Source organism: Oryx dammah, unplaced genomic scaffold (genome assembly GCF_014754425.2).
Source record: "Oryx dammah isolate SB20612 unplaced genomic scaffold, SCBI_Odam_1.1 HiC_scaffold_19, whole genome shotgun sequence".
NCBI classification, from domain to species: domain Eukaryota; kingdom Metazoa; phylum Chordata; class Mammalia; order Artiodactyla; family Bovidae; genus Oryx; species Oryx dammah.
This window is the reverse complement of record NW_024070203.1, coordinates 14,639,461-14,662,395: the sequence shown is the minus strand read 5'-3', so window position 1 is coordinate 14,662,395 and position 22,935 is coordinate 14,639,461. Positions and strand designations below refer to the sequence as shown.

At 61.1% G+C, this 22,935-nt stretch overlaps 1 protein-coding gene across 7 annotated transcripts in view; it reads right to left on the bottom strand.

Annotated features, from left to right (window-relative positions):
• TSNARE1 (t-SNARE domain containing 1) overlaps positions 1 to 22,935 on the bottom strand; it is an 80,167-nt gene that overhangs the window by 37,795 nt on the left and 19,437 nt on the right. For 3 of the 7 annotated variants that reach the window (XM_040261673.1, XM_040261676.1, XM_040261677.1), the window contains 5 exons: positions 22,622 to 22,696; positions 22,121 to 22,180; positions 16,081 to 16,239; positions 5,837 to 5,909; positions 2,089 to 2,171 (listed from right to left, as the gene is read on the bottom strand). In XM_040261673.1, coding sequence (XP_040117607.1) covers positions 2,089 to 2,171; positions 5,837 to 5,909; positions 16,081 to 16,239; positions 22,121 to 22,180; positions 22,622 to 22,696 — 450 coding nt within the window. Of the gene's footprint in view, positions 1 to 2,088; positions 2,172 to 4,152; positions 4,588 to 5,836; positions 5,910 to 16,080; positions 16,240 to 22,120; positions 22,181 to 22,621; positions 22,697 to 22,935 lie in introns of all 7 variants that reach the window. The other 4 variants (XM_040261671.1, XM_040261672.1, XM_040261670.1 and 1 more) reach the window with 2 other exon arrangements.

The window sequence follows — 22,935 nt, the reverse complement described above, 5'->3', positions numbered from 1 at the left end:
TCCATCCGTCCATGTCCCCAGCCCTCCACGCATCTGTCTGTCCAGCCAGCCATCCGCCACATCCAGGAAGGTATGCAGAGTGGACGTAACAGCAGCACTGCGCCAGGAAAAGCTGAGACCTGGAATCCTAAAACAAGCTCCACCTCTTGGGAGCCGTGTGACTGGGGGATGCCCTTCTCTCCTCTGGGTCTCAAAGCCCTGTCTACACGTGGAAGGCCAGAGGCCGTGATGCCTGTCCTGCCGACACTTCCCAGCACGCCCGGGCAGTGGGCGGGAGCTGTCCTGCCTGGTGGCCACCGTGGGCTGCACCTCCTGGGCGCAGCCCCCCTCGCCTCACCTACAGGGCAGGGTCCCACCTTGGGAGGGCAGCGTCACCCCAGAGCACCGGGCCCACGCGCCCCCTGGCACCAGCCAGGCCAGGTTCCAAGCCTGCCGTGCCCGGGCACGGGTGGCCGCCTGCCGCTGTCTCCTCGTCCTCCTGCTCCTTCTGCGGTCCAGGCTTGTGCTGATCCTTCTGACCTGGTGGCCCCTGGGGGCACAAGGCGGGGCCAGCCGCCCCGCCGGCTTGTTGCTTCTCTCCTGAGATGAGGCTTCGGGACTTAGGCCCTCGGCGTGTAATGTCCAGCTCCACGTTCCCGCGGCAGAGGCCGGGCTGGGCTTCTGACAAGCCCGCCGTGCCTGTCAGTTCCAGTGGCACCCTCTCTCTGGGAGCTCAACCCGGGGAGCCGGCCGTGCTTGTCAGTTCCGGTGGCACCCTCTTTCTGGGAGCCCGGGGGGGACCTGCCCGGGGAGCCCGCTCTGCTTGTCAGTTCCGGCGGTGCCTTCTCTCTGGGAGGCAGGCTGTGTGGGCAGAAGGCCCTGAGCCGCCACCAGACGCCGCAGCCCTGCCCCACCCCCCCCCGCAGACGCAGCCCACCCCCCGGCGGCTACACCAGCTGTCATGCACGCCCAACCCTCGCCCTCACTGAGGAGTCAGGGGGCCCCGACGCAGAAAAGAGGCTGCCAGCAGTGGGCCCAGTGGGTGCCCCCACGACGCGCCCTCGCGGAGTCCAGTGGCCTCCAGGCTCCCCACCGGGGAGGCCTGGGGAGGGAGACTCTGCTGGGAGGGGCCGCTCTCCCCTGTGGCTGGCCCCACCCTGCGCCCCTCCTCCCCGGAGGCAACCGGAGTCCCTCTCCCAGCACAGAGCCGACATCTCAAAGCCCCCGGGGAGCACGGACAGCGTCCACCACCTTCCCAACCCCTCCCTGCCCCCGGCAGCACGGCTCGCACAGGTCTATTCCCTGGCCGCAGCAGCCTGAGCCCGCCTGGGCAGCCCCTTCCTCGGCCTCTGCCCCCGCTCCTGCCCGGCACGCCCCGGGAAGCCCTCCCTGCCTCAGCAGGCCCAGGGCCCCGAGTCACTGGACTGCACCGTCCGCCCACCCCACCCCTAGGACGCGAGCTCTGGGGGACACAGGCTCTGGGGGCTCTGTCTCTGAGCGAGAGCCCGGCACGGAGTAGGGGGCCTGGGGGCGGGCCGCTAGCAGAGAACGCTCTCGGCGCCCACTTCCTGCTGGACCCCGGCCTGGCCTGGGGCTCACGACTGTGTCGCAGCAGTGTCCCCAGGGCTGCCTGATGCCCTGCCTCAAGCAAACGAGGGTCAGACACTGGTCCTCGCTGCCCCGGAGCCAGCTGACACATCCCAAGCGGCGAGGCCCACGCCTGGCCCGGGGCAGACAGGGAGCCCTCTCCACAGCCACGTCCTCCAGGACAGCGGAAGCCACAGGACCTCCTGTTGGGGCAGCCAGGTGCCGCCCACCGGGCTGGGGAGCCACAGCCCCACCAGCGCCCACGGCAGCAAGACCCACCCCTGGGAGCTGCTCACCCCTCACCCCTGCCCTCTCGCTCGATGAGCCAGGGGCACAGGCCTGGGACACGGCCTCGGTGGGGGTGCAGACTGGGGCAAGCAAGGCTGACCATCCTGGGCACGCAGCCCGCACCCCTACCTCTCCCCTCCCCCATAGCAGTAAGCCTGGGCGCAGAGAAGACCCTGCAGGTCTGCCCCTCCGGCGCGGGCAGGGGCGGAGGGCCGTGCCCTCACACTGACTTACTTGGTGCCGGCTGGCTCCAGCGAGGAGCTCACTGGCCGCCTCTGTGTGCGAGGACGCAGCCTCAAGGCCAGCTTCAATACTATCTGCAAATCAAGACAACACAAGCAATTACAGAGAGGAGACCCTCCGGTCACCCGGAGCAGGGGTGGGGGAGGCACAAATGGGGAGTCCGGCTTTCAGAGGTCAAAGGCTATGGGGATGGGCACCACCCACCCACCCGGCATGGGCCCTAGCCCGCCCAAGTGTCAGGACAGAGACCCTGGCACTGTCCGTCCTTGGGGCCTGGCAGGCCCTCAGAATGGGTGAGTCCAGCCCAGGAACAGCTCTGCACACAGAGAGCCGCCGTGAAGACGGCCATCAGGGTCTGGGAACACCACTGGCCCCCAGGACATCAGCACGTGCCGGCCACCGGCGTCCCCATGCCACGCAGCTGGTTCTGACGACCGTGCAGCTCCGAGTTGGGGACCAGGGACTTCAAGCAGGGGTCTGCTGGGTGTGTCAGCAGAGCCCCCAAGATGTCACCCCAGCAACACAGCTGAACCACCCTGGGACACCAGAAGACACCCCTCCGCAGCACCGGGGATGAAAAGGCGGTATCATGTAAAACACCCGTGAGTCCACCCTACCCTGTGACGACACGCGGCCAGGCTGGCAGGCACAGGGCAGGGATGAGTCAGGACCAGGGAGGGCCCTCGACCCAGTAGGAACAGGGCTGGAACCCCCGGGAGCACCAGGGCAATTCTCCATGCTGTCTCCTCTCCCCCCGAGAAGAAGGACCCGGTGCTGCCCAGACAAGCGGGCAGTGGCCACAGCTGTGCGCACAGCCCTCAGCAGAGACCAGCTGGCGCTCTGTGGGCTGACCGTCAGACGCAAACACGCATCAAGCCAACTCTTAGGAAGAGAGGATGATCCTCTGAATTCACGCATTTTGGCGAAAACTCAGAGGCAGAAATGGCTACATGCACACATCTCCCCTGATGCTGGGAAAGATTGAAGGTGGGAGGAGAAAGGGGTGACAGAGGATGAGATGGTTGCATGGCATCACCAACTCAATGGACACGAGTTTGAGTAAACTCGGGGAGTTGGTGATGGACAGGGAGGCCTGGCGTGCTGCAGTCCATGGGGTCGCAAAGAGTCACAGGGGATGGGGGATGGGGTGCCAGCCCACCAGGGCGGGGTGGGACACCTGGGCTGAGCTGGGTCTCATGGCGGAACTTGCAGAACCAAGCGTCACACACTGGGGCCACCGAGCTCCTGCCCCACTCCCAGGTTGGGGGCTGGCAGGACGGGTCTGAGCACCCAGGGGGCCCCCACCAGCTCCTCTGGGCCTTAGTGTGTGCCCACCTGCAGCACCCCAAAGCCGGGTCTGGCTCTGCTGGTAGAACAGGCGGCCCCCCCAACGACTAACAGGCAGGCCCTGCCCCGTCGTCCAGGCCTATGACTTAGTCCAGCCCAGGGCACGGCTGTGTCCTGGGTCCGTGTGCGTCTCTGACCTGCCCCTGCCTGTTTGGTGGAGACCCCCTGAAAAGGTCTGCTGGGGTCTCTGCTGGGGCATCGACAGGCCCTGCTGTTCCTGCAGGCCCTCCTGCTGTCCGCTCGGCAGCCCTCAGGACACAGTTGGTCCTGCTTTCAGCTTCTCCCGAAAGTCCTTCCAGCAGCTCCCCAGGAGAGGGGAGGCGAGGGTCTACGGGGGCCCGCTTCGAGCTGTGGGTGGAGCCAATGCTACTGCGGCGAAGGGCGCTGTGATGGTTTGCAGAGGTGTCTTGAGAGGAGGAGGACGAGGAGCAGGAGGAGGAGGAGCTGGAGGCGGCGGCCAAGACCCAGCCAGGAAACCGTCTTCCTCGTCAGGGTCAGGAGCGGCCGCAAAGGTGCCGGCGGTGGGCCTGGGGCTCTGGGGTCAGCATGCCCTGGGAGGCTGAGGGCCCTTGATGCTGCCTGGCCTGGCCTGTGGCTGAGTGACACGGGCGAGGGGTGCCCCTCTCTGGCCTGGAGCCTCGGCCTCCCCATATGCACGCAGAGCAGGCCTTGCTGGAGGCTCCGGGCAGGCTGTGGGGAGCCACTTACTTGGCAGGGGCTTGACGGCACGGCCCTCCCCAGGGGTGCCTGGGGCCACGAAGGTCTCGGCCACCATGCGCTCGACAGGCGTGAGGATGGCGGGGGTGCGGGGGCACTCGGCCAGCTTCCTGCGCACCACCCCGCGCAGGTCCCGCCACTTGTGCTTGACGTCGCCCAGGTCCCGGCGGCAGTAGCCTAGTGCATTCACCGCCTGCAGGATCTTGCTCCACACCCGGTGTTTGCGGGCGGGCGGGCCCCGCAGCGCCCCGAACAGCAGCGAGTAGTGGCGTGTCACCCTCTGCACCAGCACCTCCGTCTCCTGGGGGCTGAAGTTGGGCTTCCGCGTCTTGGTGCGCGAGTGGGGGCCCGGCCCGGGCAGCAGGGCTGCCACGGCCGGCTCAGGGCTGGAGCTGTGCCTGCACGAGGCCTTACCGCTGCTGGACCCTGGAAAGGCACCGGAGGCTGAGGGCAGTGGACTGGCCCCACCACTCCTGCTGGGGAGGACGCGGGCCTCACTGACACCCACCATCCCAGGGACACCCACTCTGGCACACAGTGGGGTCCCGGGCCGTGGCACGGGGTCTCTGGGCACTGGGGCCCACCCCTCCAGCAGGCACGGCACTGGAGGAGGTCAGTCCTCGCCGGCTCCCCACCCAGCAGAGAGGCCCTCCTCCTTGGCCTATTGCTGGGAACGAGTGACCATCTGGTGACTATCCGGGAAACACCTGGGTATCCATCTGGAGCGTACAAAGCATTCTGCACACCCACCCTGAGATGGTCACCCACAGAGGCGATGAAGCACGTGGAGACAGGGAGGGTCCCAGTAAAGGTGCCATGAGCCAGGACAGGTGATGCCCAGAGCTGCCCACGGCAGAAGTGGGGGTCCCATGGGCACCCAGGCTTGTGGACCAGTGAGGGGCTGGCAGGCAGCATGGCCCAGCCCCCTCATTCGCTCTGCTCCTAGGGGTGTAGCACACACCGGGGGAGGGGGACTGGGCTGCCTCTTGGGGAGCAGGACATGCCTGGGCCTCAGCACGCCTCGGCCTCCAGGCCCCACTGAGGCGACAACTCAGCCCGAGATCAGGGTGGAGAGGGGTGTGGGGAGGCCTGGGCCCTGGCCGAAAGCTGCCTGTTAACCAAGCAGCTCTGGGCACTGGGAGCCACTTCATTCCTGAGGGCCGCGGGCTGTGGCCCAGCACCGCCCCAGGCACCTGGGCACGGGGGGAGGAGCAGGAAAGCCTTGCGGCCACACAGCTGGACGGCCAGGCTGGTGGGGCAGGGGCCCTCGCGTGGAGGGAATGGGGCCACCGAAGGGGCAGGACGGCTCGACTCTCCCCACGCAGCCAGTCCCCATTGCACATGCTCCTGGGAGGAAGGTGCAGGGTGAGGGGCAGGCGGCCCGGACGCTCCCACGAGCAGGAGGAGGGGCCCGCTCCTCAAGGGGCATCCCCAGGCTGGCCTTCCTGAGGGGTTGGGCCGACCTGGGGGGAGGGCACGGAGGGCGGCCGGCAGAGGCTGGGACCGCTAGAACCTGCCCAGGTCCCACTGTCTGCTGGGCAGCCCTGCCAGACTGTGCCCACCCCTCCCTGGGGCAGCTGCTGGAAGGACTCGAGTCGAAGCCAGACACAGGGACCCCGGAGGACGGCCTAGGGCAGGTGGGGCAGGTGGCCTGGCGGATGCTGTGGGTACCCACCGATGGCCTCTCCTTGCTCTGAAACCATGGAGGCCAAGTCCTTGATGATCTGGTTCACATCTAACAGGTCGCTCTGTGGAAAGAAGAGGACAGCCGTTAGGTCCCTGGGGCCGCAGTTCAGAGGTCAAGGGCACGGCCAAGAACCAGAAATGAGCCTAGGGTCACGCCTCAACTCAGAGACACTGCTGGGATCTGAAGCACTGTCCCCCAACCCGAAGGTCAAAGCCCACACTGAGCATCTTGGGGCCATGAGTGCCCTCACTGCGTGCAGAGGACTCAGCGCTGGCCCCTGGAAGGGTACAGTCTTCTGCAGGATGGCGTCCCCAACACTGACCTACAGGCCTGGCTAGAGCAAAGAAGAGGGTATCTGGAGCAGAGGGCTCAATGCACCTCCCACAGGCCCCTCAGTCCTGTAGGCACCTCACTCCTCGTCCCCTCCTGCGACTCCTTGACTGAGGGGCCGACCTGCCCCTCTCTGTACACCCGGCACCCAGCATGGCCGGCACACGTGGGTGATAAATGGTAGATGGATGAAAGGTGGATGGTGGGCAGGTGGATGCTGGGCGGTGGGTGGATGGATAGTGGATGGATGGATGCTAAACTGGATGGGTGGATGAACGGAGAGATGAATAGTGAATGGATAGATGGATGGTGGATAGAAGCGAAACAGATGGGTAGATGGCTGGATGGACAGAACAGTGGACGGTGGATGGATGGAAGCCCCACTGCTGTCTGAAGACTGAGGAACTTCTTGAAGCTAGTGAGTGGGGTAAAAAGCAGAACTCGGACCCAGAGACTCTGGGGTACGTCCCACCCCGCTCATCATGCTGGCCGCTTGCATTCTCCCTGCCACCCTCCTCTATCTTAACTCCACTCGCCCAACAAAGTAGAAGTGATATTGATGAAGGATGTGGGCATGCCACTCACAGAGCACACGCCTGGGGCTGTGCTGGGCGCACTGACGTCACAGAGATTCAAGAAGGGCCTCTCAGAAAGGGGGCGGGCAGGGATTTGAGCCCCTTCCCTGCAGCAGATGACTCCTCCACTGGCCAGCCAGGTGACCTGGGCAAAGCCGCTCACCTAGGAGTCAAGTTCCCACACCTCCCACCCAGCAAATCCAAGCCTCCTCCCTTGGTGCCAGGCACGTGGCCAGGGTAGAGCCAGGAGGGGAGGCCCCTCCACACCTCTGAGATGCAGGTGCCATGCCCCTAGCCCCCGTCCACCACCCTGTAGCCCACCAGGACCCTGGATTCATTTCCACTAGGGTCATTTCACCCCACCGCTAAACATCGCAGGGAGATTCATTTTCTTTTTAGGAGTGTTCTGGGAAATGAAGCAATTAGCATGATCTTAAACCGACAAGTACTATCAATCGCAATTCAATTACTGGGCTTACACACGGCAGAGGCGGCGGCTCTGCGGGAACCGGGCCCACAGCCGGGAAGGTGGTGATGAGTGCAGGGCCTCAGATGGCCTCTGGCCTGGACCCACTTCTGGGATCTGCATCCCCACAGCCCTCCCTGGACGAGGCTGCTGGTGGGAAGGCCGAACTCAGGTGCAACCCGAAGGTCCAGACCCTGAGGTCACCCGTGACAGCCACAGCCTCAGCCAGACCTCAGGGAGATAAGCCCACCTCCCCACTCTTCCAGGTCTCTGCCCCAAGGCCTCCAGACGGCCAGCCTCGACCTCAGCCACTGAGCCCACACCGTGAGCAGAAGCCTGGGGGTCCCGAGTCTTGGACTCGGGGGCTCTAAGGGGCCTTTTAGGGTGCTTAGTCTCTACACGCTGCATGAGGTCACCACCGGGCAGGCAGGGAAGCCGGCACCAGAGGTTAAGGTACTCTCCTGTGACACTCCCGCTCACCAGGAGCGGGGCAGCCCTGGCAGTCCAGACCCCTGATCAGCACCAGGGATGGCAGGCTCGCTCCCAGGAGGCCTTGTGCCCCAGCCGCTGGCGAACTCAGCACGCGTGCAGTGGACCCCTTCCCTCAGGCACAGGGACAGAGTCTCAGCGAAGGAGAGGGCGGGAGGGGTGGCTGAGCAGGAGCCACGAGCCCGGGACCTCCGGGGGCCCAGGACTGCAGGCTGCCTGCCCAGGGTTGGGGGGTGGGGTGGAAGCTGGAGCAGTGGCACTCAGCCGCAGCCCGGCTCCAACGGGCACACATGGCTACTGGGGCGGGTGTTCCCTGTCCAAGCAGCACTGACCCCAAGAACCCAGAACCTCCTGTTGGAACAGCGGGTCCCCAGTCCAGCTCCCTTCAGGGCTTCAGGAGAGGCCTCCCACTTCGGGAGATGCAGTGGCCAAGACTACTCTCTAACTGCTGCAGACACATGGGGGCCGCCCCCTCCAGGATCCCTCCCCACACCACGTTTCTGTAGAAAGCATCCCCCCAAACACGGTCAGGGCTGCGGCTGCAGATGGTGGCCAGGAGCCGGTGCTGGCCCAGCCATCTGGGGCCCGAGGTCGCTCCCAGGCCCCTGCTGCCCGCCCTCCACACCCGCCACGCCCAGCGGCACATGCATGGGGTCGGTCTGGAGCCAGGTGGCCACTGCCAGGGTGCCGGCTGCTCCTGGCTGGCCCGGCAGAGCAGAACTGACCTGGCCCGCCGGTGTGAGCTGAGATGTCCCCAGCGCCCGATGCACAGGGCGGCAGCACCGGGGTGCCTCGTGTCTGTGACCACCCCCCCACCAGACAGCGTGCCAAGGGCACCGCATCTCGTCTCCAGAAGGTCGTCATAGAGAGACTGCCGCCAGGGAGGTCTCCGTTCACCAGCCTCTTGGACGTGGACATGACCTTTGACACTGGCACCCTTCTGGGTTCCTGGCTCCCCTCTTTGGAGAAGGGATGGCAACCCACTCCAATATTCTTGCCTGGAGAATCCCATGGACAGAGGAGCCTGGCGGGCTACAGTTCATGGGATCGCAGGAGTCGGACACGACGTAGCGCTATCTTTATTGTTTCTTTTCTTTCCCTCTTTTGACGATGCCGAGACTGTGACGCTGACTCATGCCCATCTCTCAGCTAACGCTGAGGAGCACGGTGGCCCCATGTCCCCGGCAGGCCATCCTGGAGCCCCGCTTCGCCCTCAGGCCCGTGACCCTCTGAGTCGTCCAGGGATGAACTAACCACCCTCTGGAACAGATGCTCAGGCTGGGCCCCCGGCCCCCGCTCTGTGCCCCAGGAACTGCCTACTATAGAGACCTCTTCCCACTCAATGCCACCACTGACTCCCCCGGCCGAAGGGGGCCCACACCCCTAACATGCGCTCTGTGTGTTCCTGTGACGAGCCGAACCACTGATCGGCCCCATGACCCATCAGGACAGGAGGTATGCTGGCCGAGTCTGAGCTGGCTCCTCTCACAACCCAGGCCGCCAGGACATGCCCGAGGCCAGAGCCCTTCCAGCTCTGCTTCTCCACCCTCCACCCCTGCAGAAGAGAGCGGGAGTCCCAGCGCGCCAGGGTTTGCACGTCTCACGGCGTTCTCCTGGCTCAAGAGCCCCCCAACCACTGGAATTATCCTTTTGAATAAAGAGCAACCCCAGCCCTTCTTCAAGAAGTAAGGGGAGCCACCTTGGAGGGAATAAGGGGAGTGGCGGTGTCCCAGGGCCCTGGGCTGCAGCCCGTCTCCGCCAGCTTGGTGGCCAAGGGAGCAAGGGCAGACTTGGGGGACATCGCCCCAGCAGCAGGCTGACCCGCAGGCACACCTGAGGCCTGACCCCCAGCCATGAGCCGCTGTGAGGGGTCAGCAGGGGGCACCCTCCAGGCAGAGCAGGCTAGACTGTGGGGAGAGGGTAGCAGGGGAGCCTGGGGTCAGACTCCTCTGGGACCCCCAGGCAGCAGCCTCCTAGGTGATCTCAGAGACGACCAGGCTGGCTCCAGAGCACTGCTCAGGGATGGGAGTTTAGGGTCCCAGCTCCCAGGCAGATCAGCCTGTGGGCACACAGCCTCTGCCCTCCGGGAGGTCTGGGGCACAGAGCCCCACCACAATGGCCCAAGAGTAGAAAACCAGCCTCGGTGGTCCGAGGCTGCTGTCCTACCCAAGCCCCGGGCCCTCTGCCCATGGAGGCCCTCCTGGGCCCACAGCTCCCCCTCCAGACCACTCTCGGATGCCAGGGCACACTTGTCACGGGAGTTGATGGTGGGCACACGGGGGCGTGGCCTACACGCTGAGCGGCAGCATCAGGACACAGGCAACCAGCCAGGACGGATGGTCACCGTGCTGGACACCTGAGCAGGCTCGGGTCCTGATGGAGGGTGCTGAGGGAAAGGTGGGACATGCCAGAGCCCGCACCCACCAGGAGCCAGGTGGAAAGCCAGGACTCAGACCCAGAGCCAGGCTGAAGGCCAGGTGTGCCATGGGGGGCCATGCCAGGAGCCCAGAAGCCCCCAGAGCCGCCGGGATGGAACCCCCGGGGGCAGCCCCAGCTGTGGCACACAAGGGCGGCAGGGACCAGGAGCCGTGTGCCCAGGTGTGGGCACCGGGGAGCGGGAGAGACGAAAAAAACACCTTAACTTAGTAAATGTTTAAATCATGCAATTATTATCCTGATTGCTTCTAAAACTAGAACTCATTAAAGGCTCTCACGGAATCTTCTCTCTTCTTTTACTGGCACTGAGGAATAACAGCTTTGCACAGGACATAATGAAACCTTGGTGCGCGTGTCTGTGTGTGCGTGTGTGTTCCCTCCACTTTTAACCACGAAAGGAAAGAAAATACCACTGCATTTTTCTCTACCACGCAATCTCTCCTCATAATTAGGATCTTGGCAACCATCCACCTACAGAGACGACTGTTCAGCTAATGGAACAGCCAAACTTTGTTTATTGATTGATTCCCATATTTATAGCTAGATTCTGGCCAGATCAACCTCCCCCTGGGCTTCGGCTTTACCACGCCAGCTACAGGGAGAGCGGCTAGGCCCCCTCCTCACCCCAGCCTGCTCCCTCGGCCTGCCAAGTAGCCATGGCAACAGAGCAGCCGGTGAGGAGCTGCACACCTGGGTCAGGTGACTCAGCAGCCCAGGAAGGGGCAGAAGCGCAGGGCCGCGCAGGTGAGATGGGCTGGACAGAGAGGGCCAGGGCAAGGCAGGCCGCGGCAGACCTTAATAGGAGCCCACAGGCGACTCTGGTCCACCCCAGGTGGCCAGACCAGTACCTTGGCAAGTCTGCTACACGCTGGCAGTGGCTGGGGGCACACGCCCGTCTCATTCAACCTCCTCCTACCCCTGGGGAGACCCGGCCCTGCCTTGTCCTCCAGAGAGCAAGAACCCGCCTCGGCCAGAGCTGAGTGATCACGTGGGAGGCAGAGCTAGGCCTCATGGGCAGGCTCCTGGGCTCTGGGCTCCGCACAGGCGGCCTCGGGGTCCTGCCGCACCCTCCGCCGGGAAGAGACAGCAGAGCACCGCCATCAGGACGGCCCCTGCTCTCGAGCCGGGCGCTGGCCAGAGTCCCAGCTCTGCCTCACACAAGCCGCCAGGCCCGGCCAAGTGATGTGCCTGCTCCCAGCCTCCACCTAGGCTTCAGTAAATGCTTGCACTCCCAGGCTTCTGTGTGGGCTGCAGACACACATACATACAGGGAGCAGAGCCCTCTTATTAAAACACAAATCTGTGGAGTCCCAACACGCAAAGCTTCTCATCCATTCAGTTGCCACGCACCCACCCTCGTCCATCCACCCACCCCTCCCCCATCCTCTCCCGGCATCCATCCATCCGCACCCCCACCATCCATCCACCCCACCATCCATCCCCCATCCATCATCGACCCCCACCATCCATCCACACCCCCACCATCTATCCATCCACCCCCCCATCCATCTATCCACCCCCCATCCACCCCCCATCCATCATCCACACCCCCACCATCCATCCATCCACCCCTCATCCATCCACACCCCACCATCCATCCCCATCCATCCATCCACACCCCACCATCCATCCCCATCCATCCATCCACACTCCCACCATCCATCCCCATCCATCCACCCACACCCCACCATCCATCCCCCATCCATCCATCCATCACCCATCCATCCATCCCCCATCTATCCACACCCCCACCATCCATCCAAATCACAATCCATCCACACCCCCACCGTCCATCCACATCCCCATCCCCATCCATCCATCCATCCCCCCAGCCCCTCCATCTGCCTGTCCCAGAGAAAGGCCCTGAGTGCCCAGACAGTGCCAGGCATCCTGCAGGCGCAGGAACACAGCCAGACTATGACAGACAACACCCTTGCCTCAATGGGGCTCACAGTTTCCTGCAGGAAAAGGAATGGTTAACAAGACAATTAATTAAACAGCATGCTAGACAATGCAAGGAAATGAAACCTTAGATATGGAACATCTGAACCAAAACCTGAAAATAAAAGGGAACAAGGTGCTAAAGTGTCAGGAAGGTCCAGGCTCAGGGCGGGGGCGGGGGAGGAGGGACGCACTGGCCAGGTCCTGGCCCAGTGACCTCGGCCCCACTGAGGGGGGCGGACAAGGGAGCCCACTTAGGGGGCAGCAAGGAGCCCAGGTCTGCAAGGCGGGGCCACACCACTCCAGGGCTGGAGAGGGCCGCCCCCCAGAGGACCCAGGAGGATGTGCCTGAAAGCCAGCTGGAGGGCGGCAGGAGCATGGGGCAGTGTGGGGCCCGCAGGGTCGGGGGACAGAGCATGGGTCACCCGTTAGCATCTGGCCAATAGCAAGTGCACAGAGCATGGGTCACCCGTTAGCATCTGGCCAATAGCAAGTGCACCGAAGGCCCATGAAGCGAGCCGGCTGCCGCGGTAGAGACACTGGGCAACCGCTGGCCAGAGATGTCCTTGCCCCTGGGAGAAGGCCTGTCCTCGCCCTCTGGGAGGGTGGTCTCCTGGGAAAGGGGACTGGCAGGCACACTCCTGCCCCTCGGGAGCAGCCCACCCTGTCTCCCCGCCCCCAGCTCAGCCTGAGCTGCAGGGGTCACCACGGTGGACCAGGGATGCCCCACTTTGTCTGCCAAGCACCCCCAGCCCGTGACCTGAGTGTTCCCCAGTGGCACCTATACCCCGACCCTCAGGGTCCTGGGAGTTTTGGGGTCCACGTGCTGACCCACCTGGGACCAGCGTCAGGGAGGGGTCCTCGGTTGGGAGACCAGAGAGCAGCTGAGTCAGGGCAGGAGGAGGAGCCCCCAAAGCACCCCAGAGGGCCCTGTGTGCATCCGCCCGTCGCAGAGGCCCACCCGCAGGCCTAGCTCCTGCAGGCTCCGAGCTCCCCTCAGCCTGGCGCAGGAGCCCAGTGCACAGGTTGGGGGGCCTGCGGGGCAAAAGGGGAGAGGGTGGCAGGGGCATCTCATCCACCCACAGACGGAGAGCCCCCAGGGGGCCTCAGAGGACAGTTGGTGCTGCCAGGGGATAGGCTGCCCTGGGAGGTTGCGTAGAGGTCCTCAAGGAGCCCACTCCCCCAAACAGCAAGACACCCTCATCTGAAACCTAACTGGGCAGATCCAGGGGCCACTGAGCCAGGCAAGGGCCCAAAATCAACAGCGGCCCCGGAAGCCCTCAGCCTCCTGCCCACTCACCACCTAAGCCCTGGCCGGCAAGCCCAGATGCCCTGACCCACCCGTTTCAAAGAAGCAACGACCAAGGCAAGCAGCAAAACCCAGGTCACCCAGCCGGCTAGCGGAGACGTGGACCTAAAGTCAGGACAAGGCACCCGAAGCCTCATTTTGCCCAGAGGGTGACCTGGGGTAGGAAGAGCAGGGAATGGACCCATCAGTCTGCCCCCATCAGCTGCAGGCTGTTCCCGGCTCGGCAGCCGCCACGAAAACACCCATCACGGGCCAGGAGGCAGAAGAGAGGGAGGAACATGAAGGGATGTGAGGCGGCAAGCCTCTGGCTGCGACTGTAATCCCACTTTTCGGGCCTTGGTTTCCCCATCTGTCCACACCCCCACCGCCCAGCCAATAAGGAGGTCCCTGAGAGCAGCCCAGGGCCTCAAAGGGGCTCCGGGACCACAGGTCTCCCTCCATCCGGTGACACTGTGCGTGCGTAAACCACACACGTCCAACACCCCCTGGGGACATGGGGGCAGAGTGGGGGTGCAAGAAGCAGTGGCCACAGGGAAACAGTCTGCAGTGGCCAGGGAGAGAAACACCCCACGTGTTGGCCCGACACTGCCTCCACAGCCCCTCCCCAGAGCTCTGCCCGCTCACGGCAGCCCGACCCTGCAGACCCAGAAGGACACCCTCGAGAAACCTGGGCAGTGGGGCTCAGGCGCCCCTGGAGGGGCTGGGGCCCACCACCCACTCCAGGACGGGCTTCTGCTGCCACAGGCAGGCGCCGGGCTGCCTAGTCTCCTCCCAGACCCACGTGCTGGCATCAGGACAGCTGCAAACCTGGGGGAGGGGTGTGTGATGGCCAATGACGATCTGTCTGTTTCTCCCATTTCCAAAGATGACGGGTCGGGGAAGAGGGATGAGGCGGGGGAGGAAACCAGGGATGCTGACCCCGACCCCAGGCCATCACCCTCCAGCAGATGCCTGCTGCATACGGTGTCACCCACACACAGGTGAGGACACAGTGGAATGGCGAGGCTGGCCTCAGGTCCTGTCCACGGTCCCCGTGAACTCACTGTACTCACTGCTCAGACGAGGACGGAATGGCAGTGCCTGGGCCTCCCTAACCCCAGCCAGGGTCCCCTCCTGCAGCGTGTCAGCCATGAGAGACCATTAAGGCACAGGCAACCCCCTGAGCAAACCAACCCCATGACCTGCTGGGCCCTGGATCTCAGAGTGTAGCCCACCCCTGCTCAGGAGCTCCCTGCATTTCTGGAGGGTCACCCCACTCCACCCACGTTCCCAAGCCAGGCCCTGCAGTGGAGCCTGCACCTCTGCGCCCTGCACGCCCGGCCGAGGCCACGTCAACCCTGGAGCCCCTCGTCCCACCAAGATGGCCCAACCCAAGGGTCCTCCTAAGAGGGCTTCAGTTCTCGAGCTGAAGCAGCAACAGGCCCCTCTCACCACAGGTCTGCCAGCCCCCGAGTTGTGGGGCAGGGGTCCCCAACTGTTCTGAGCTCTCGGGAAAAGGAGGTCTCATGTGCCAACAGCAGGGGAGGACATCTGTGTGTCCAGTCCTTCCTGGAGCAGCTTGGCAAGGAGGAGAGGCCTGCCTTCCGAGACGGGCCGTGCACTGCCTTCCTCTCTAGCAGTGGAGTGCGGTGTGTGTGTGTGTGTGGGGTGCTCTGCTGGGAAGAGTGGGGCAGGGGGCAGCAGTAAGGGGGGCGTCCACTGCCCTCAGGAGTGCAGACCTGCCCACTGCAGACACAGTGACGGGTCCTCAGCCAGTGACTCAGTTTTTCAGCCCAAGTTCCTATTTTTCTAAAAGAAGCTGCTTCAGGGAAACTTTGTTCCAGAAACGCAGCTCCTGGGGTCTGGGGGGCAGGCAGGCCCCCAGCACCTCCTCCTGCAGGTAAAACCGAGGCCCAGAGGGAGGAGGGAACACACACTCAGGGGCTCGGGGCCACCACCAAGAGAACCAAGCATCCCGAGAGCCACATTCTAATAAACGCACGTCCCACAACAGGAGACAGGCCCCGGTGCACACTCACGCTCACTAGCTCGCACACTCACCTGCACGTCCACTCATACCCTCGCACCCCCACTCAGGGGCCTGCACACCTCTGGCAGCTGTCAGAGACCACACCTGGCTAGGGAAACGTCTGGCAGCACGCATTACATACGTACCAACTAGGGGAAAAAAAACAGTGGTCCCGCCCCTGCCCCAAGGTCGGACCCCCAGCACCACCGCCACCTGCTCGCAGCCCCACCAAATCACCGGTTCAGTTCCAGCAGTTCGCTTAACCACTCAAACACTATCTTCAGGGAACTGTTCTGGGCATTGAAGGGCGTCATCAGAGCAGAACACCCTCTGGAAACTCCGTGTGCAGTGATGGAGGCAGCCCTGGGGACTGGCTGTGCCTCCTGGGCACGGGCTCCGGGCTCCAGGTCAGACAGCCGACCCCACTGGTAAATGCAGGCGGGCAGGGACAAGACACGGGCTCCCCAGACTCTGTGCCCTCCACGGTGGCCCGGGTGCCTGAGCTCGGGCGAGGCTCAGTGAGCCGAGGTCCTGCGCCCTGGGCTCAGATGGGAGCAGGCCTCAGTGTGCTGGGCACGGGCTAGCCTAACCCCCACTGGTGGCACGCCGAGAGCGGCCACGGCCAGGACTCAGGGTTCCCATGTGCACATGCACGCTTGCCCGTGCACGCACTCGCACCTCAATCTGCAGGATGGCCTCCTCGCGCAGCCGGATGGCCTCCAGGTCCTCCTCGGTGATCTCGGGAAGCAGCGCCTGCTCGTGGCCTGACCACACACCATCACCCCCGTTGAAGATCTTCTCATCATCAGCCAGCTCAGCAAAGACGGCCTGGGGGCTCTGCCGAGACACAGACCACCGTTACCACACAGCCTACTGCCGCCGGGCCAGCCCGCACCGGGCACCCGGGAGCCCCCAGCCTGGCTCTGCGGGGGCCCGGCCCCAGCCTGTCAGTTGGGGCTGCTCCACAGGGCTGCGGGTGCTGGAACCACCGTGATGGCGGGCAGACACCGGGCCCCTGCCCGCGGCCTGAGCACTCAGCTCGGGCTGCCCCAGGCCTGGCTGCAGCGGGCCCCAACAGGGTGGGCACGCACCTCACGATCACAGGGGGCGCATCCACATGCAGCCATCCTCCTCCCAGAGCCAGCGCGCTCCCTCCAGACCACGTGTTCACCTCATCGAGCCAAGGAGGTCTTTACATAAATAAACACGTGGATGGATGAATATAAAATAAAAGATCTAAAAACTCTGTTGACGAGCGCTCCTCGTCCAAGGTGGCAATTATCACCTCCCTTCCCGCTGTGGGCGGAGGAAGCAAGCAGTGCCAGGCGGGCAGCAGCTGGTGGGGGCTAGCCGGGGCCAGGCCGCGTGCCCGCACCTCCTCCTCTCTGCGGCCCCAGCCCTGCCTGGGCTGTGGGGGACGTCAGGTCAGACCTGGAACCGGCCCGCTGGAGGCCCAGGCCTGTCACGTGCCCTCTGCCTCAGCCTTCTCCTCCGCCAGATGGGAACAGCGGCCCACACCTGTGGTACGCAGCCTGTGTCCACCCCAACCCTGCTGGGCACACCCGCTCTCCCAGCAGGAGGAACGGCACCTGGGGCCCCTCGCAGACGGCACACCCCAGGCCCCCGAGGTGAGGGGACTGGGTGTGACCTGGCTCGTTCTCAACTTCTCCCACCTCAGCCTTCATGTCCATGTGATGGGGCTGTGTCCAGAGCCATGGACAGGATGGACAGGAATGAAGGCGAGGCCCCAACAAGGGAGCACGTGTGAAAGCTCTGGTCAGGGGCCATGGGGTGCCGGAAGTCCCCATGCGAGTGAGTCACGGGGCACGGGGGGCCCTGTGCCTGGAGGGGACCCTGACGGTACACCCCTCCCTACAGCAGAGGCTGCTCCAGAACAGGGCACCTGGCCCTGAGCTCCAGTGATTCCACTGGCCTGGGGCACCTCCCGTGAGAAGAGCTCAGGCCGTGCACCCATCAACTGAGGCGCGGACACGCCCTCTGCAGCCCTGCCGCGAGCACAACCTGGCCAGCACGGGCTGGGAGCACAACCAGGAGCACGGGCAGGCCAGCGACAGTGACTCAGACGCATGACGTGAGCAAGTGCACAGGGTGCCACATTTGGCCACCTGGAGGCTGGTTCCATGGAAGCCCCCGGAAAGTGCAAGGAAACGGGGCCAGCCTCCCTGCTGTCGTGGGTGCGTGCCCTGGCCCCCACAGGTAAGGCCCTCCCTCCCCGAGCACCTCAGGACAAGGGACCAGGGAAGGAGAGGCGGCTGTTCCCGCCCAGACCCCTCCTGAATAATCAGAAAACACGGTGTCTTCTCACAAAGCCTCTGTCTGGGTCTTGAGCTCTGAAGCCAGGATCAGGGTTTGCTGGCAGGGCGCTGGGGCCACATCGCAGAACGCGGCCGGGGGATGGTTTTCCAGCTCACCGGGCAGCCAACAAAGGCGGCTTTCTCTTCGCTCCAAGGCCAAGGGCTTGGGTCCTGCTCTGACATGTCCACTTCATGCCCATGATCCAACAATTCAATATGACTGCTGGGTGGGAGGGGGGCCAAGCAGTTTCCCGTGAGAAGAGATGGAGCCCAGGGAGGGTTCAGGGAGGCCAGTGAGCAGCCAGGCAGGACCTAGGGCTCTCAGGGGCTCTGGGAAACAGGCCACTGTCTCGCAAACTCTGACCCAGGGCTCCGCGTGGGAGTATCCGTGACCCGGGCAGGAGGGCAGGGGTCAGGATGAGAGCTGTGTTTCTTGGGAAACACAGCTTCTGTGCAGCAGCCCCAAGACTGGTCATCCATTCCTCCAAACAGCAAAGGCTGTGGTCAGCTGATGGACATCTCTGGGAGCTCCACAAAGCCCGGAACAAAGGACCGGTGAGATGCTCAATCCTCCCCCAGCCCTGTGTTAAATAACGGAGCTGCCGCCGGGATGCGGCTCTGAGGGGGACACACGACTAAAGAGCCCCCCGCAGATGTGCAGGTGAGGTGGTCTCTGCTGCTGTAGCCCGGGGAAACAGGGCTCCGGGGACCACACAGCGCACTGGAGCTAGCAATGTACGCTGGGGAGCGTTCCTGGTGCGGGACGGGCTCCGCCCTGCCTGGGGACAGCACCCAGCCCAGGAGCCCCCAGGGGCTGCCCACCAGTTGGGCCTGACCCTGGTTGGAGGCTGAGCCAGGACCCAGTTGAGGCGGTGGCCAACACAGCCAAGGAGATCAACCTGCTCCCAGCCATGCCGGCGCTCGGCTTGGAGAACAGACAGGCACCTCTGCTCCTGCCAGGACCACCAGCGTGCAGATGGCGGCCCCAAACTCTGGACCATCAACGCCAACAGCATCCCCAGGCTGAATCTGCAGTGTCAGCTCACCCACTACAGCTTGCGAAAATTACTGGAAATCACCTTTCAAAACTTCTCGGAAGCACTGTTGGCCATTCTCTTCCCCTTTAGGAAACATTCTACTGAAATAGGGCATGAGCAGTTGAATGCACAAATCACACGTGGACAGGTCTGTGAACTTTAACCAAGGAAAGACTTCCAGGTCAAGATATAGACATTCCAGGCCCCTACTCAGGACGCTGCCCCCAAGCAAGGACGGTCTGGCTTGCGACTCTGCCTGTTGCTTCAGCTGGGTTTGGACCTGTCTTCTTTGTGCTCGGCGTGTGCCTGGAAGCACCAGCACCTGCTGGCCACAGACCACCCTTCTGCTGCCAGTCTTTCATGCACAGACGCACCACAAATGCTGTAGGCTGGCTCTCCCCCAGGTGTCAGCTACCGCATGCTGTGCTGTGTTCGGCGTTCTTTGACGTGACTCCACTGGGTACGCACCTGGGAGGAGCTGCAAGGCCCAGGCAGGAAGACCTTTCGCTCCACAGACATGTTCAGCAACCAGAGTAGGGGCACCACGCACACTCCTGTCTAGTGCGTGAGATCTCCAACTGCTCCACAGCTTCCCTGGCACATGGCCTTCTCCTGAGTTTTCACCTGTTCTTTTTAGTTGTGTTGGTGGGTGCAAGGTGTGCAGAGATGGAGCACTGTGGGTTCACTCTGCGTGTTTCCAACGACACACGCTGAGCACCAGCCATTCCAAGGTCCCCTTTCCAACGTGACCCCCAAGGCGCTTGCCCTTTTATGTTAGATATGCGGCCATCTGCACTTACGATTGTAAGAGATCTTTACATATTGTGGATGTAAATCCTTTTCAGATGTGCGTTGTGCAACTGCTTTTGCTCATTCTGTGGGCCGCCTCTTCACTCTCAGGGGTGTCCAGACTTTAACAAAGTCAACTTTACCACCTTTTCTTCACAGTAAGTGCATTTTCATCTGTGCGAGAGGACAACAGCCTCCAAGGGCAGCTTCCAGACACTTCACTGCCTTACTGTTCCTACCCAGATCTGTGATCCCGGAAGGCGTTCTGAGCCGGGCGAGCTGAGGGGAAGGGTCTGCTGGGGGTGGCAGCCTGGTGCCCAGAGTCCTCCAGTCCCTCTCCAGCCACAGAGCAATGGCCCTGGCCTGGAAGGTCCACATGGCCTGAGCTGGCTGCCGCCTGCGTGCAAGTCTTGTCCTGCACGCTGCTTCCCGCCAGCTCCAACACGGAGACCAGAGGGCGGCGTGTTTGGACCTGTGCTTGCTGTGTGCCCAACAGGACCCTTCCCAGCTCCGCCATCAGCCGATCAGCATCAAGCCCCGTGCAGACCCTGCACTTCCCACTCTGTGGCAGTGCACCCCGCACCACCCAGGCAACCATGTGCGTGTACGTCCGTGTCTACACGCAACTCTGCTCCCACCCGTCTGTCAGCTTAGCCGTCAGCAAATACCACACTGTTTTAATGTCTATAGCTCTATGTTGTGTTCTGATACCTGGGAGTGTAAATCCTCCAGTTCTGTTCTTCAAAACTGTCTTCATTATTTGGGGCCCTTTATATTTCCATATACATTTTGTAATCAGCTTGACAATTTACACACACATTCAAAACCTGCTAGGATTTTTGTCTGGATTGTATTGAACGTATAGAGCCATTCAGTGAGAACTGACTTCTCTGTATATCAAATTTTCCAGTCTACAAATAATCTCTCTTCAGTAATGTTTCGTAGTTTTCCATTTAGAGGCTTAAACAACTGGTCATCATTTCCTCCTAGTTTTGATGCTACAATAAGTGCTATCTCTTTTTAACATCATTTCCAAATTGTCTTTTGCTGGCACCCACAGTATTTTCTTGCACATTAACATGGTAACAGAAATCCTGTTATATTCACTTATTAATTCTAAGTTTTGCCAGATTCATTCAGATTTTCTAGTTACACAATCCTGTTGTCTGTGAGGGGGTTTCTTCCTTCCCAGTCTCTACACCTTTTCTTTCTTTCTCCTATCTTATTGCAGCGGATATTCCCTGCAGTACACCGAAGAACAGAAGCAATACTACTGGACACCATGTCTCACCTGCACTCTCAGAAGCAAAGGTTTTAATATCTCACCAGTAAGGGCATTGCTGACTGCTGGACTTTTGAAGATACGCTTTATCAGATTAAAGGCATTCCTATTTAGTACTCATTTGTGGAAAATTTCGCATCTCCCTAAGTGGATGTTGAATTTTACCAAACGCTCTTCCATGTCTATTGAGATGATCAAGAAGATAGTCTTACTTACTGTATTAACATGATAAATTAGTCTGATTATTTCTGAATGTAAACCAATTTTGCACTCCTAGAATAATTCCCATTTTAGAATGGTGTATTATCTTTCTATACATTGCTAGACTTAGTTTATTGATACACTGGTTAGGGGACTTCCCTGATGATCCAATGGCTAAGACTCCACACTGCCAGTGCAGTGGGCCTGGGATCAATCTCTGGTCAAGGGACTAGATCCCACATGGCATAGCTAAGACCAGTGCAGCCAAATAAAGAATTGTTTTTGTAATATTTTGGCTAGGAGTCTTTGCTTCTAGGCTAATAAGACATCTTGTTTTCTTTCTTGCAAAGTCCTCATAAGAATTTGGAATTAAAATTTACTAGCCTCATAAAACAAGGTGAGAGGTATTCTCTTTTTATATTCTATGTAAGTGTTTGTGTAAACTGGTATTACTTATTCCTCAAATATTTGCGAGAACTTATCACTAAAGCCATCTGGTCTGAAGTTTCATTGCTGGAATGTTTTTAAATTATGGATTCCATTTCTTTAATAAATACTGCACTTTGCAGATTTTTTACACATCTTGGTAAGTTACATTTTTCTTTAAAAATTTGTATTTCATTAAGTTGTTAAATTGATAGGCATAAGTTGCTCATATTATCTTATTACTTTTTTCATTTTTAGAAGCTTTAATTATATATGTATTTTCATTCTTGATACTAGTAATTTGTATTTTCTCTCGTATTTTGATTAATCTTGGAGGATTTAATTTTATTACTCATTGTAAAGAACTGATCTTTCGCTTTATTGAATTTGTCTATCATGCATCTATTTTATATTTCATTGGCTTCTGCTTTTTCCTACGTATTTTCTTTGGATTTAATTTTTTGTTGTTATTCTAGGTACTTGAGACTGAGAATTGGATCACTGATTTTCACACTTCCTTTCTGATATTTAAATCTATGAATAGAATATAGCTCTCTGTGCTATACAGTAAGACCTTGGTCCTCCCTGCCCTTCCCTGGAGTCCCAAGGGCATGGATACTATGCTGTCCCCTAACGCCCACTGACTACAGTAAATCCTCAGCACCTACCTGCTGCTTGCCGCCCCTCTGTGCCGTGGGAAGCAGTGCTCTGGACTTCTCTGCAATTTTCTGTGGGATAAAGTACAAGAGGAGGGAGGTGGGGAGAATAGAAAAGGTAGGGAAGAGAGAAGAAATGGTCAGATAAACACAAAATACTGGGCAATGACCAACAGTGAAGCACACCTCCAGATCCGAGAGAACAGAGCTGCCCGTGGACTCTGGGAAACCGGGAGCCTGGCTGGGTGTCCCCAGGGGGACAGTCTGCTGAACGGCCTCTTCCACACACGTGGGGCGGAGGGACAGAGACACCCGTCCTCCCACCTCCAGGGGGCTCTTGCGAGGACCCTCTGGGGTAGCACTCCAGAGGAAAACGTCCCTCACAGCACACATACTGAGGTCACAGCAGCCGGGTCCTGGCAACCATCAAAGGTCTGCAAGACAGCCCCCTGCTGCTTTAGGGGATGGGGCTGGCCCAGGGCGGGTGCTCAGGGCATCTGTGCGGGGCCTCACCTTCTGCACCACTCCATAGCGCTGGACGGCATCTGATAGCTGAGTTTTCAGGCGATCTAGCTGAAGATGCTCCTGCTGCAAAGAGACAATGGAGCTTCAACAGTCGGCCAAGGCCGCATCCCAGCCCTGCCGCGCCTCCATCCCTGGGCACACTCCCAGGCCCCTCCCGGCCCACCTGGCACCTGCACCACACCCATCACCACGGACCCATCTCTACCCAATCCACACCATCTCCACCCAATACACACACACACACACACACACACACCCAATCCACACCATCTCCACCCAATCCACACACACACACACACCCC